This window comes from Anarhichas minor, unplaced genomic scaffold (assembly GCF_050575085.1).
Source record: "Anarhichas minor isolate MPS153535 unplaced genomic scaffold, ASM5057508v1 ptg000074l, whole genome shotgun sequence".
NCBI classification, from domain to species: domain Eukaryota; kingdom Metazoa; phylum Chordata; class Actinopteri; order Perciformes; family Anarhichadidae; genus Anarhichas; species Anarhichas minor.
In genome coordinates, this window is record NW_027466520.1 from 912,976 (window position 1) to 927,117 (window position 14,142).

Consider the following 14,142-nt stretch of genomic DNA (forward strand, 5'->3'; position numbering starts at 1 on the left):
GCCTTAATGAGCCGCCATACAGGAGCAGACAGCTGTGCAGATATGCGTATTTCTCCTGTCACACTAAAAGTGTGTAAGTGTGTGTGTGTGTGTGTCATTGTGGGCGTCTCTGTCTGTAGCGCAGCCTCCTCGCAGGCCACTCCCGGGAAGCGCGCTGCTGTTCCACCTCACAGACGGACGGACCGACGGTGTGTGTGTGTTTCCATGTGAGTGTGTTTGTGTGTGAGCGCCTCGGCTGCTGCTGTGCACCCGTCTCTCTCTCTCTCGCTATCTCTGTGCGCGTGCACGTGTGTCACCCCCCCCCTTCCCTCAGTCCTGTCCTGTGCTCGGTTGTGTCGAGGTGGAGGTATGTAGCGCCGGATTCACCGCGCCGAGCAGCATGTAGCAACCTGGAGCACAGCGCGCAACATCGAGGATTATTTTTTCATTCTAGGGGGCGGTGGTGGTGGGGAGACCTTTTTTATTTTAAATTTTCTTTTAGAGGAGTGTTCGTGTGTGTTCGTCCCCGCCGCTCTGCACCTCTCGGTCGATGGTCGTTGAGGAAGCTTCCATCTTGAGTCCCGTATCTACCGAGAGTACCATGGCGAGCGACTCCCCGGCGCGGAGTCTGGACGAGATAGACCTGTCTGCACTACGGGTAATGTCTCCTACCTCTCTCTCTCTCTGTGTGTGTGCACGTGCATGCGGTGTCTGTGTCGAAGTGCGCGCGCGTGCGTGTGGGGGCTGTTGAACACCTGCCCCCCCCCCCCCCCTTCCCTATTTCCTCTCTTCATCCTCACCCACTTCCCTCCTCACCCACTTCCCTCCTCACCCACTTCCCTCCTCTCCTCGCAATGATGCGTCTCCCTGCGCTTTCCTCTAGATTTGCTTGCCTGGTGGTGTGTGTGCGTGCGCGTGCATGTACGTTAGCATGTGTATGTGTGTGTCGGGGCTGTAGTGCTCGTGCACGGCGGCCAGTGATTGAGGGAAATCAGGTCGGATTGAAGAACGTGGGATCATGTGGCCTCCCACCGACACTAGTGTTGTTGTTGTTTGTTGTTGTTTTTTTCTTAACAATTGGGACGTGATGTAATGAGGCCCTGAGCTGCTGCTGCTGCTTATACTGCGCGTGCACCCACCCTCGTGCGCGTGCGTCAGACAGCATAATAGAGGCCGCTCTGTCTGCAGCCGATTATATGGGGCAGATGTTAAGCTGCCTGCTCACTGACAGATTCACAGCACACACACACACACACACAGAGCCTATAGATGCACGCACACATGCACGCGCTCACTTTCTCTCTCACACACACACTGAATAATAACGATGATAACTGCAACAGGAGCGAGTTCCGCCATTTCGTGATGGTGTGGCGACAGCAGCATTGCATGGCAGTGGCTGCTGGTCTGTGCGCGACTGCCAAAAGACGGGGAGGTGTGCAGGGAAGGAGACAGTGTTGGAATGTGTGTGTGTGTGTGTGTGTGTGTGTGCGTGTGAAGGATAGATGGACTGTGGTGATGCATTTAGGGGAAATTTCTTATTTGGATTTAACTGCTCAGCTAAAGATGAACGATATAACTACGTGTGTGTGCGTTATTCTCCTTTTCGCCTGCTGCTTATGCAACACAGTCGTACCTGCAGAGCAACACTCAAGTCTGGACATGATCGACCGTGTGTGTGTGTGTGTGTGTGTGTGTGTGTGTGTGTGTGTGTTACAGAGACAGACATACAAACAGACTTTGGGACAAAGACAGACAGAAGAGCCGAGAAGAGATGTGCACGTTCTTGTAAAAATGAGAATCCTTGCTTTCCGACTAGAAATTAGGTCACCCAGGATGAAGCGGGGGGGGGGGGGGGTTTAAGTGTGACGCAAAGCCTGTCGCAAGCACACACACACTTCCTGTTTCATTTCCCAAAATTATCTCATTTACCCTCCTCCTCTTCTCACCGTGAGACTTCAGAGTCAGAGGTTGTGTCCTCCTCGTTACGTTCCCCCTGAAGGAAAACTCAGTTTTATTTATAACCTGGATGTCTTGTCCCATCAGAGGCTGAGATATATTTCGAAGAGTCCAACAGGTGAGGAAGACGAGCGGTCAGAGAGGTTGTAAACAGAGGAGGAGGCTTTACTCTCCTGTATATTCCAACGTCCATAGACCCTTTTACAGCTGACGTCATCAGAAATACAAGTGTGCATGTTGGCGACAGAAATGGCGTTCTGCAGCCAGACGAATGAGTGCCCGTCTCCACGTAGTGGTGCAGGAGATTGATAAACTCACGGTCTGGATCATATCACGGATCGCAGTCACGGTTGTAGAGTCACGGTTAGGTGTCACGGTTTGCTTATCACCTTAATTATAAGCTGTGTGCTCTGACTAAGCTGAACGTGTTAAATTTGTTTTTATAAATGCACTCACACACACACACACTTGTATTCATGCTCTTTGGTGCACCTGTCTGCTTATTAGCCTCCTAGCTGCTAGCAACCTGCAGGTGGGCCTGTTTTAACATCAGCTCCTTCCTCTTTCCTTCTTTCTTCTTCGCTGGTGGTTTTGTTATGCGTGTGGTCTTAAAGGATGCAACAGGCAAGTACAGTTGTGTGTCTGTGTGTACATTATGTTTGTGTGTGTGTGTGTGTGTGTGTGTGTGTGCGCGCACAAGGTGCAGTCTTCCAGGACTAAATGTGCTTCTGTTTGACCTTGAGTGAAAAGAATCGCTGCTTTTTAAACTAATCCCCTTCAGGAGGCTCCAACTGTAGTGTGCGCTCGCACACACACACACACACACACACACACACACACACACACACCCATGCACGCTAATACCAAACACACAGGTATGCTTAAAGATCAAAATCTGTTATTGAATTTTAATCAGCCTGGAGATAAGAGTGTGTGTGTGTGTGTGTGTGTGTGTGTGTGTGTGTGTGTGTCTGGGTTTCCTCTTTCAACAGCTTTGTTTACATTCACATATTTCTATATTTCTCATTCTGAAGCACGGCATCAGAAAGTTTATGTTTCTATAAAAGTTTTTACTGTCTTGAGGTTTTTTCTTTGTTGAAAAAAGATTTGAAGCAAAGTTTATTCGCTACAAACCAGCTGATGGAGACGCCACTTATTTGCTTATCTTCTTTTTTTGCGTCATTTTAAAAAGTTTACTTCAAGTTCCCGTGTTAATATTATAGAAACGTTTCTACTTTCAGTGGTTATAATCTGCACTAAACTCTGTTGCAGATGTAAATGTTCACAATGACCTCCATCTTTTTTTACTCGGTGTTTTATCGTTGTTGTTCTGCAGCCGCCGCTTAGCTTAGCATAACGGCTGGACAAAAGCGAGATCAAACTTGACTTCAACACCATTATTAGAAAGCTACTCATAGGGATTCATCTCTTTGTGAGTCTTTGTGATGCACTTAGTCACAAAGAAGAAGCTGGTTAGAAACCCGTTTACACGCGTTGTGTTTCTCATCAAGGTTCCGTGTTTGTTTACGTGACGTTTTCATAATTCGGATCTCTGCAGGAAGTCGACTGTGACTCGGTGGTTTTAGGTGCAGAAGAATAATCCTGCTGAATGTGATGGTTTCTGAAAACTTGCGTGTTAGTTCCCCACTGAAGGAGTAATGACAGTGTGGTGATACAGAGAGAGAGGCTTTTCACAGGGTAATGCTACGTGTGTGTGTGTGTGTGTGTGTGTGTGTGTGTGTGTGTGTGTGTGTGTGTGTGTGTGTGTGTGTGTGTGTGTGTGTGTGTGTGTGTGTGTGTGTCAAATTCCTCACACACACTTTCCTAAATCCATCTTGTGTTCAGTTGAGTCCAGTTTATGTTCTCCTGACTGACTTTGTCTTGTTGTTTTTTGTCTCTTCTTCCTCTTCCTCCTCATCTCTCTCTCTTTTAGGACCCAGCTGGTATCTTTGAGCTGGTCGAACTGGTTGGAAACGGCACCTATGGGCAGGTCTACAAGGTAAGACTTAATAATCCGTGCAGCCTCATGTGTGTGTGACGCTTCCCTCTGTGAGCAATGTTCAAAAGCTGAGCTACGTTTGTTTTATAATGACGGATGAAAGGCGTCAGAAACTCGCCATTGGAACCGTTTTAATGGCACAAAACATAATTTCTCAGCGTTATAAATTAGAGGTTGATGGTTTTTGAAGCGGACTGTCGTACTGAGTACATTTGAAGGTAATGAGGTGAAGCATAGAACCAACTACCAGATGAATCGAGAGCATAAAACATCTTAATTCAAAGCAACAAACGGGGGAAAAAGGACTGTGTACATTATTATTTTATAAGTGAAGGAACTACTTATCCCATAAACCATTGCGATTGGCGACTCGCCACCTCTGGAAACTCCTGAAAAGCTTAAAAACGAACAGTCATCGGTCTAAAATGAAGTTTTGTTTTTTTCTCTCCTCAAATGTTTTCAGGAAACAAAGTTTCAAAACGAACCGTTTTTAAAAAATCCACCAATCAGAGACGCCGCTGTTACACTTAAGGATTGTGGGTAGTGTAGTACTTATGATAGACATCACGCACACGGTTGATATTAGTGTGTGTGTGTGTGTGTGTGTGTGTGTGTGTGTGTGTGTGTGTGTGTGTGTGTGTGTGTGTGTGTGTGTGTGTGTGTGTGTGTGTGTGTGTGTGTGTGTGTGTGTGTGTGTGTGTGTGTGTGTGTGTGCGTGCTCGACAGCCATCAACACACTCTCACGTGTCTGCTGATGCACAACGAGACGCACGGCGCCTCGACGCGTTCGTTCGGTATTGATCTGCTGCTTCAACAAGGTGACGGCTGCTTTGGGAAAAAATTATTGACAGAACAAACTGGGGTCGATCGCAGAGCATTGTGGGTAAATTAAGATCTAAAATAATAACGCTCACTGGGAGAACTATCACCCTGTAGAAGATGCTGTGGAAGTGGGCGGGTCAATACACTTGAGTGAGTGTTTGAGTATCGATTATAGAATCAGAACATTTACACTTTTATTTCATCAAACGGAGAAACTGTCGAGGATCCTTTGATTTCTACCGACGGCCGAGTCCTTCGTGCAGAGGATGTCTTTCAGGATGTGCATCCTCCGTGCACCTAAAACACCCACAATCCTTTGTGCATTAAGTGTTTCGAGAAATACAAAATCAATATTCCTACTACAAATTGTAATGTACTGAATTATTTAAAAACAAAATATCCATTTCTTCTGCACACCGTTAAGTATTTAACATGTGTATGTTTTCAACAACACGTGCACCGAACGTGTATCTCTTCTAAGTGGCTGGTTTACCTGTTGAAGATGATATAAGGTGATCAAAAGGGTCGGGGAACGTTCATTTAAGCACAAATTAGCTCTTAATCGGTCACAATGGCGAATCATGTTTTCGTTCTCCAGATATGAAGAGTCCGGGGACGAGACACGATCCCAGAAATAAACAAAAGACGGCTGACTCACTCTCAAGGCTCAGCTACAATTGAATTGGAATTAATTAATTATTGTCTCGTTTTGCCTATAATTAGTGCCAAATTACATCATTTTCTTCCAAGCACATGTCTTTGCTACCTAGGATTTATTTATGGAGCTGCTGGCGTTGTACACTAAAGTATTACACAATGTTTACCTCTGAGATGTACATGAGGGGGGAGGAAAAACTTCAAGTACTCGTTTTCCAGCTGCTTCCAAATGTGTTTTCTCTCCTGGAGGCTGCAGACGCCTCCTCCTCCTGCCTCCCAGGTTTAGTAATCGTTCACACTTACAGATAGTGAGCGAGCAATAAAACAAGGAATATCTGAATGATGGCGGAGATGTCCGTTCCTGGAGAGCATTTAAAATACATTTCTCCAAAGAAATATAACTGCTGCTGTTCAGAGTGTCTTGCACCAGCACGTTTGATACGATAGAACTTTATTAATCCAGAGTAGAAACATATATAAACAATTTAGTTTCTTTTCCTGGATTTGATTAATCAGTTCAATTTGTTCTATTGATTGAAACTCACTGTGAGCTTTAAGAGTCTAAACATCCTTCTGTCCCAGTTAATCAGAGGTACTTTACTGGGTCTAATTCATCTTTTTTTTTGGACGTCAGATTCATGCTTTTCGTGTGCAGGGAGAAGGCTTCTAGTTGTTATTTGTCCACGCTGAACTCTAAATTGATCGCTGGTGCCGGAGGCGTCGCTGACGGTGAAGCACAGATCTGTTTTTTTTAAAAGCCCTCCAGCGACGCCTCCTTCCTCATTCATGTCTCACTTTCATCACATTCCTGTCAGCTGGATGAAAACGCGTGACGTACAAAGACCTCTGCTCTACAAACTCTGATCTGAGTCGAGTTTATTTCTGATGTCATGATGTCACAGCCTTTTGTTTATGTTTGGGTTTTTTTTCTTCACAATTTTACTTCCTGCGAACGTGTTGTCACTCTCTTGTTTAGAAAACAACGGATTATTTGACTTTTAACACAAAAAAATGCACAGAATTCATAATTTTCTAAATGTTACTCTTTCATATACGCAGATTGTGGGAATATCTTGTGTAGTAATCTTTGAGTCAGACGCCATAAAGTACCATATGATTCTCATAGTTTCAGAATAAAAGGGTTTCTACGGGAACATCTGAGCATCGTTAAATGCAGGTCTGACCCTTTTACAGTTTGTAAGCAATCATGTTTGGCAACGGAAGTCCGGAGAGTTGCAATAGCTTGTGAAACTATTAACCAGCAAAGATGGAGGACGCAACCTAAACAAAGGGACCTTCCAGATCTGTGTCTATTAGTGAGTGGAGGACATTAGCAAGTGGCCCGATGTTTAGTGGTCAGATATAAACATGCAATTGGTGGAGAGATCGAGACGTCACCCGTTGGTTTGTGGACTGCCGTTTTGAAGCCTTGAGTTCAGCATTTTGGTCGTCGCCATCTTGTTTTTTGCAACCAGAAGGGACACAAGAGGGCGGAGCTATAACACTGCATTCTTTAGACAACCCAAACATTTTTACAATTAACTCTAATAAAGTGAAAACACACTGTGAAAGAGTTAAAGTTGTAAGATGAAAAAACAACAACTCCCAGACCGAACAACATGTATTAGAGACCTGTCAATCACAGTAAGCCCCGCCCTAAAGCATCCCCTGCTTTATGGTCTGTTATGGTCTGTTATGTTCTAAATGAACATCATGCTGTATTGAAGAAGACTTAAACTAGAGATTGAGACCATAAACCCATGTTTACTGAGGTAATAAATCAAGAGAGAAGTAGTCATTTTCTCATAGACTTCTATACAACCAGAGGAGTCGCCCCCTGGTGGACACTAGAGAGAATGCAGGTTTTTAGAGACTTAAGTATTGAGAATAACGTCGGTGATGAGGATGCAGCATGGGGTCGTTTTACGCTAAATCAGAATTTGCACAGTTGCATGTAAATGGAAACACTAGTGGAATATGAATTTTCATTAGACATGTAAACAGCTTATTAGGGATATTGTCTTTTTCCAATATTTGGTGGATGTAAAACGTAGTCAGAGAACTGGTTTCCATTTTAATTGTTACAGTAGCTGGGATATGAAGTTATATGTTGCCTCCGTCGGTGTGTTCCTGTCGCCGTCTTCATGTGTTGAGGCTTGTGTTTCGGGTTAAGAATGTGAAGCTTGTCTGAACGCGAGCTGTGTTTTTACGCCTCGAGCTGCCTTTTGAAAGTCCCCTTGCCATCCTCCTCCTCCTCACCTGCCACCTCCCTCTGTTCTCACTCTGTCGCTATCTTTATCTCTCCTCCCTGCCTGCATGTGTGGATTTAATACAGCTTCCTCATGCCATCTTGATTCTGCCATAATCTCTCACACACCGGGAGCTCGGTGTCACCTTTGGGAGATTGTTTGGCCGGCCGTCGGTGTCGAACGGTGTCAAAACAAAGAGATCGCTTCCTCTCATCTCTGCTTTTTTTGTTATTTATTTTTTTACCTGCCTCCACTTTTATTGCTTCATCTCTGTGGATCGTCCTGCACGCTTCACACACTTTACCTCAGGTTTCTGGTTGATAACTTTTTAATAAATCCCCACAAATCTGGTGCACGGACCGACTGAATAATGAATTTATCACCCGGTGATCTCTGGAAACAGCTCAGTCAGACCGAAACAGTAAATATTCATATTCTACAGCTTATTTCAATCTCTGGTCAATGATTTAACTCGTCATTAGGGCGGCAGCTATCGATTATTTGAGTGATACGTTTGCTTTTTTAGGGAGCAATTGTAAATATGCAAAAGTGAAAATAAGACGGACGACTACTTTGGTTTCCTTCTTTGAAAAAAATCAATACTTTAATTGATTTAATTGCATAAAATCTAAACTAAGTCTTCAGACTAACTTTTTGGAAAAATTATTTAAACAGCCCGATGTCAGAGTAATCCGTCTAAATATCCTTTTACTTTATTGTCATCTATATTTAGTATTTGCATAAAAAAACACAATTCAAATGATCAGGAAATGAAAGATTGTATATTTATTGATAAAGTAGATTTAATGAATTTAAATGTATTATAAGATGCTTAGAGTTAGTGTTATGATATCTATTTTATTACTGTATTAATTCAAGTTTCTCACCAACAACTACATTTTACAAGATCACATTCAAACAGCGCTAGCTAGCTAATGCTAATTCTTGTCTCATTTGTGATCTGATAAACAGTCGCCTACATCCACGTACCAAACGTACGTCATTGTAAACAAAGAATTACAACAAACAACAAACCCAGACGAGCTTTGTTCACGTTTCATGACGACAGTTATCTTGTGTCGGCTGGGTGAGGACGTTGTTGCATCATTAGCATCACTGTTGAATTGTTAGCCAGAAGCTAGCTAGCTAATGCTAATCTGTGGTCGCTCCGCTTCATTTTTAGTTGTTCTCTCGCTGTATATGTTTTACAGATTCAAAGGTATGAGTTGGACTGACAGTCGCCTCACACTTCAGTACATAGAGCTGCTGAGAGAGATAAAGTTGTGTGATGTGAAACAGGAAAAACAAAGATGTGAAACAGAGAACAAGAGACTTTTCCGTACTGTCGGATACATTCAGAGTCTGATGCAACACCGAGTAACGTGTGTGTGTGTGTGTGTGTGTGTGTGTGTGTGTGTGTGTGTGTGTGTGTGTGTGTGTGTGTGTGTGTGTGTGTGTGTGTGTGTGTGTGTGTGTGTGTGTGTGTGTGTGTGTGTGTGTGTGTGTGTGTGTAATGATATTTCACACTCTGGGTCACTTTCACATGTGAGTTGCTCTCTCTCTCTCACACACACACACTCTGCCGTCACTTTGCCTCTTCCACCCCCCCCCCCCATTCGTTGCCCTCACTAAACAACCTGCCAGGCCTGTTGCTAGGTTACCATGAGGAGATGATGGTGTGTGTGTGTGATGGGGTGGTGGGCTGATGCTGGTGAGGAGGATACATTTTCCACTTTCTCGCTTTAACAGCTGTGGTGCTGACTTTGGTTTGGAGACTCAGGACACTTTCCAGTGCAGTGGTTCCCAACATATGGTCGGGGCCCTTCCAAGGGGCCACAAGATAACTACATAAAACATACTTTCTTTGTTTTTGTTTTTTTTATGTAAAATCCTCCAAAAAACATTACATTTAAACATCTTATCTTTGGTGGAACAAGATGTATGACTAAGAGATAAAGTAAAACACTGGAATTAATGAACTCTTCTTTATTTAGTATCTCAGGAAAATTAATAAGTTCATTTTATAAAGGTGATATTGTCACCTGGCAGCCTTGGAGTATTATTTTGTGATAAAATGCACCGATCACTTTATCTTTTGGTCTATTTCACTTCCATTACACATCTTCTTTCAGACTAGAGGAAGGAAAACATTTATTTTACTACTTTGTGTATTTGTGTCTGTAGATTTCTCCAGAAGTTACCATTAGATAATGCCTCATTTGCATATTTAAACATAACATTTCAGAAAGCTAATCATCTTAATGTCAGTAATGAACTGGTGAAGTTTCATGGTTACCCTGTTCATCAGGTGTCTCCCCTTAAAAATGCAAAATGCATTAACCAACACACACATACTCGCACACTCACACACACACGTGCTTGAATTGTTTTATTTTATTCTCATTTTGTACTTTTTTTCTGTGTCTTTCAGGGTCGCCATGTCAAAACAGGACAGCTTGCTGCCATCAAGGTCATGGACGTCACAGGAGTAAGTAACACACACACACACACACACACACACACACACACACACACACACACATTAAATCTACACGTGCCCAAACACACCTTTGGGATTGAGTACCTTGCTCGAGGGCACTTGATGCAGCAGTTTGTCCTCGCTTGACTCCACTGGACGGGTTTCTTCTTTCCAGGATTCTAATATTTTACATTTCAGTCAACACAGAATTGTTTTTATATTTGAAATGTGTGTGTTTGCGTGTGTGTTTGCGTGTGTGTGTGTGTGTGTGTGTGTGTTTGTGTATGTGTGTGTTTTAGGATGAGGAGGAGGAGATTAAAGCAGAGATCAACATGTTAAAGAAGTACAGCCACCACAGGAACATAGCGACCTACTACGGAGCCTTCGTCAAGAAGAACCCTCCTGGGATGGACGACCAGCTTTGGGTGCGTTCAGAACACGTGTCCGGAGCTTAAAGAGCAACGCAGCACCTCATGTTAGCTTTAAAACACACCCCGTTCACTCTTACCTTCTTTATTCTTTAGTGTTAGTTTGTTCTGGGGTTATTGTGATTTTTACAGTTGGTTTTGGTAGAGTTGGTCACAACCACCGTTGTGTTACCTCAGTCGGCGATAGATAGTGAGTTAACAGACATTTATTTAGATAAAGATCATCAAGATTATTAGATAAAAAAAAATCTGTAGTGTGTTTTTAAGACTTTTAAATTAAGATAAGTAGACAGAATTGTTATTTTATTAGCCGTCTTCTAGCCTGAACAGAAGATAAATAGATTCCGGTCCCACCTACTAAACAACTAAAACAAGACAAAATGTTCCAATGGAGGTTCATTGGAGACGGATTAGACGTTTAACTTCCCACCTTGCTGCTGTGATGTACAGGTGTACTCCAGGACCTCGTGATGTCACTTGTGGGTGTGGTTTCAGGTGTCAGTGACTCAAAACAAAGATTTTACAATTTACGATGGTAGAAAAACATTTTAGATTCAACAATCCCGCTCGAGATATGTCTTAAATGTCTTAAATATTTACTCGATAGCTAAATAATAAACAAATCAATTTTAAACAGCTCGTTGTGATGAATCTAAAGCAAGTTCCATAGAAAACTGCTTGAAAAAGTAAAAAAAAACTTATTTAAAACCTATGGCGTAGTTTACAATATACGGATAAATACTGTAAAGCACGAGTAGATGTGAGAACGTACGACGATCTGAACGTTGTTTGTGTGCAGCTGGTGATGGAGTTCTGTGGGGCCGGATCGATTACCGATCTGATCAAGAACACCAAAGGGAACTCTCTGAAGGAGGAGTGGATCGCCTACGTCTGCAGAGAGATCCTCAGGGTGAGAGCGGACATTTATATTAACTTCACCACTAGTTACATCTCAGCATACATGTTTCGGTGGAACTCTTTTGATGGGAAAACAAATGCAAACATAAGGGAACCCGAGCAGGTTCCCTGACGAACACCTTATTTAGAAATTCTGTGTTATTTAAAGTATTTTATTTTCTGCTGCAGAAATCTAACTTGCTCTCAATTCAATGTATCTCCTGTATCTTTCATAAAACATTCATGATGAGGACATACAGTATGTGTTCATTAAAGGAACCATAGAGGGTTATTGATGAGCCATCGGATTGATTTTTAACAAAGGCCATATTGGATCCAATAGAAAATCATCCGCAACCCTGTAGAGTTAACCGTTATCATTCTTACTGTTACATGTAGATGGTATTTAACGAATTATATCTCGACTTAAAGAATAAAATTGATGATTAAAAGAACATTTTTAGGGATTATTATTAATATCTATTAACTACAGCTGGGGTTTTTATTAAAAACATCTTTTGTGGGTGGATGTTTGGTGGAACTCTTTTGATGGGAAAACAATTGCAAACATAAGGAACCCCAGAAGGTTCCCTGAGGAACACCTTATTTTACTGTTCTGTGCAGAAACCCAAGTTGCTCTCAATACAATGCATCCCCTGTATCTTTCATAAAGCATTCATGATGAGGACATACAGTATGTGTTCATTAAAGGAACCATAGAGGGTTATCGATGAGCCATCGTATTGATTTTAACAAAGGCCATATTGGATCTCAGAAGAAATCATATTAATGAATAATTACTATTATATAAAGAACATTTTGAGGTATTATCAGTTATAACAAGTAGAAGTTACAGCTGGGGTTTTTCTTTTATTAAAAACATATTTTTTAGCTGTTATCTTGAAAAAGAAATGTTTCGTTTAAATCTTTTGTTCGGAAGAAATTGCAAACACAATGAACCCCAGAAGGTTCCCTGAGGAACACCTTATTTTAGTAAATGATTAAATTAAATACACAGTCTTATGCTAATATGTTCTATTTCTGTCAAAAACGGTAGATGGAATGAAATGATGATTGTTGAATAAACATTAAAATACATTTTTAAAGAAAAGGCTCACAAAGTAGATTCAAGACAGACAGCTCACAGTACATTTGGGACACTTCGACTACAGTGTGTGTTCTGCTGATAGGAGTGTAGTTCACCATCGCAGTGAGGTCCGTGTAACAGGAAGTAGTAAGTCCATTTTCCTCTCTGTCTCCAGGGCCTGACCCACCTCCACCAGCACAAGGTCATCCATAGAGATATCAAGGGCCAGAATGTGTTGCTGACGGAGAACGCAGAGGTTAAACTAGGTGAGAGGGCACACACAAACACACACACACACACACACACACACACATTGTGTCATCCTACTGTCTGCTGGTGTTGAGCAAACAATACACAGCGAGAAAATACTGTTTGCTGATCATAAATGACGTATATTTACAAAGGAAACGAGTGCTACATTAATATTTAATAATATTGCATGACTCATTACTAATTCAATCCATTCATTGTGTGTTTGTGTGTTTTGTACAGTGGACTTTGGTGTGAGCGCTCAGCTGGATCGCACGGTGGGACGGAGGAACACGTTTATCGGGACGCCGTACTGGATGGCCCCCGAGGTCATCGCCTGCGACGAAAACCCCGACGCCACATACGACTTCAAGGTAAAGTGTGTGAGAGAGAGAGAGAGAGAGAGAGAGAGAGAGAGAGAGAGAGAGAGAGAGAGAGAGAGAGAGAGAGAGAGAGAGAGAGAGAGAGAGAGAGAGAGAGAGAGAGAGAGAGAGAGAGAGAGAGAGAGAGAGAGAGAGAGAGAGAGAGAGAGAGAGAGAGCATTTTGGTGGCAAATATTGTACTTTTACTCTACTTCAAGGATCATCAATTGTCATTATGCAACACAGGGATGCACCACCTCAGAAGTTTTATTGCAAATGTGCAGCCAGACAATCAAAACAACATGCTGAAAGAGGCTAAAAGCTGCAGAGAGTTTATATTGATTCTCCCTGATGTTCATCACACTCAAGTCATTTGATTTAATGTTAATATACCACATATTAAAATATATAAATGTCGGGTTTAATTGCCGCCTCTTTTAGTACATGCTCTGTTACAACCACCTCTTTTTTACACCATGCAAAGAAATACAAAATCTTCAAGTGTTTGTCTTTGGAGCACTCCCAAAGATCAGCTCCTCATCAATCAAAATGCTTGTAGTTATGAACACAGGCTGACCTTTAAAAAAAAAAAAAAAAATATATATATATATATATGTATATATAGATACGTATATATGTGAAAAGATTCTGCGATCGTATCCGTTCATCGACTGCACAAAACTCCGACCACACAGACTCGTGTAAAGTCTCCTTAACAGGAACACTGAACCCTGAAGTCATCGCTGTATGTGCGGAGGATGTGAACCAGTAACGGGGGCAGAACGAATCCCTGCAGGCGGAAACCTCGCGAAGGATGCTCCGCTAAGACGCCATTAACTCCGAGCCTCCGGGGCGTCGCGTCTAAAGACAAACCCCCCCGCCACTCAGCTCATCTTTCAGTATCAACGTCACCTTTAAGTAGCAGATACGTTCTATTCAAACGGAGGCAGATGGGAGATGCTGAGAGGGTAGTTT

The 14,142-nt window shown here is 42.5% G+C and overlaps 1 protein-coding gene across 4 annotated transcripts in view; it reads left to right on the top strand.

Annotated features, from left to right (window-relative positions):
* Positions 1 to 340: 340 nt before the first annotated feature.
* tnikb (TRAF2 and NCK interacting kinase b) overlaps positions 341 to 14,142 on the top strand; it is a 44,020-nt gene continuing 30,218 nt past the window's right edge. For all 4 annotated transcript variants that reach the window (XM_076080127.1, XM_076080128.1, XM_076080129.1 and 1 more), the window contains exons 1-7: positions 341 to 637; positions 3,872 to 3,937; positions 10,097 to 10,153; positions 10,444 to 10,569; positions 11,372 to 11,482; positions 12,732 to 12,822; positions 13,049 to 13,179. In XM_076080127.1, coding sequence (XP_075936242.1) covers positions 530 to 637; positions 3,872 to 3,937; positions 10,097 to 10,153; positions 10,444 to 10,569; positions 11,372 to 11,482; positions 12,732 to 12,822; positions 13,049 to 13,179 — 690 coding nt within the window. In that variant the 5' untranslated portion in view covers positions 341 to 529. The remainder of the gene's footprint in view (positions 638 to 3,871; positions 3,938 to 10,096; positions 10,154 to 10,443; positions 10,570 to 11,371; positions 11,483 to 12,731; positions 12,823 to 13,048; positions 13,180 to 14,142) is intronic.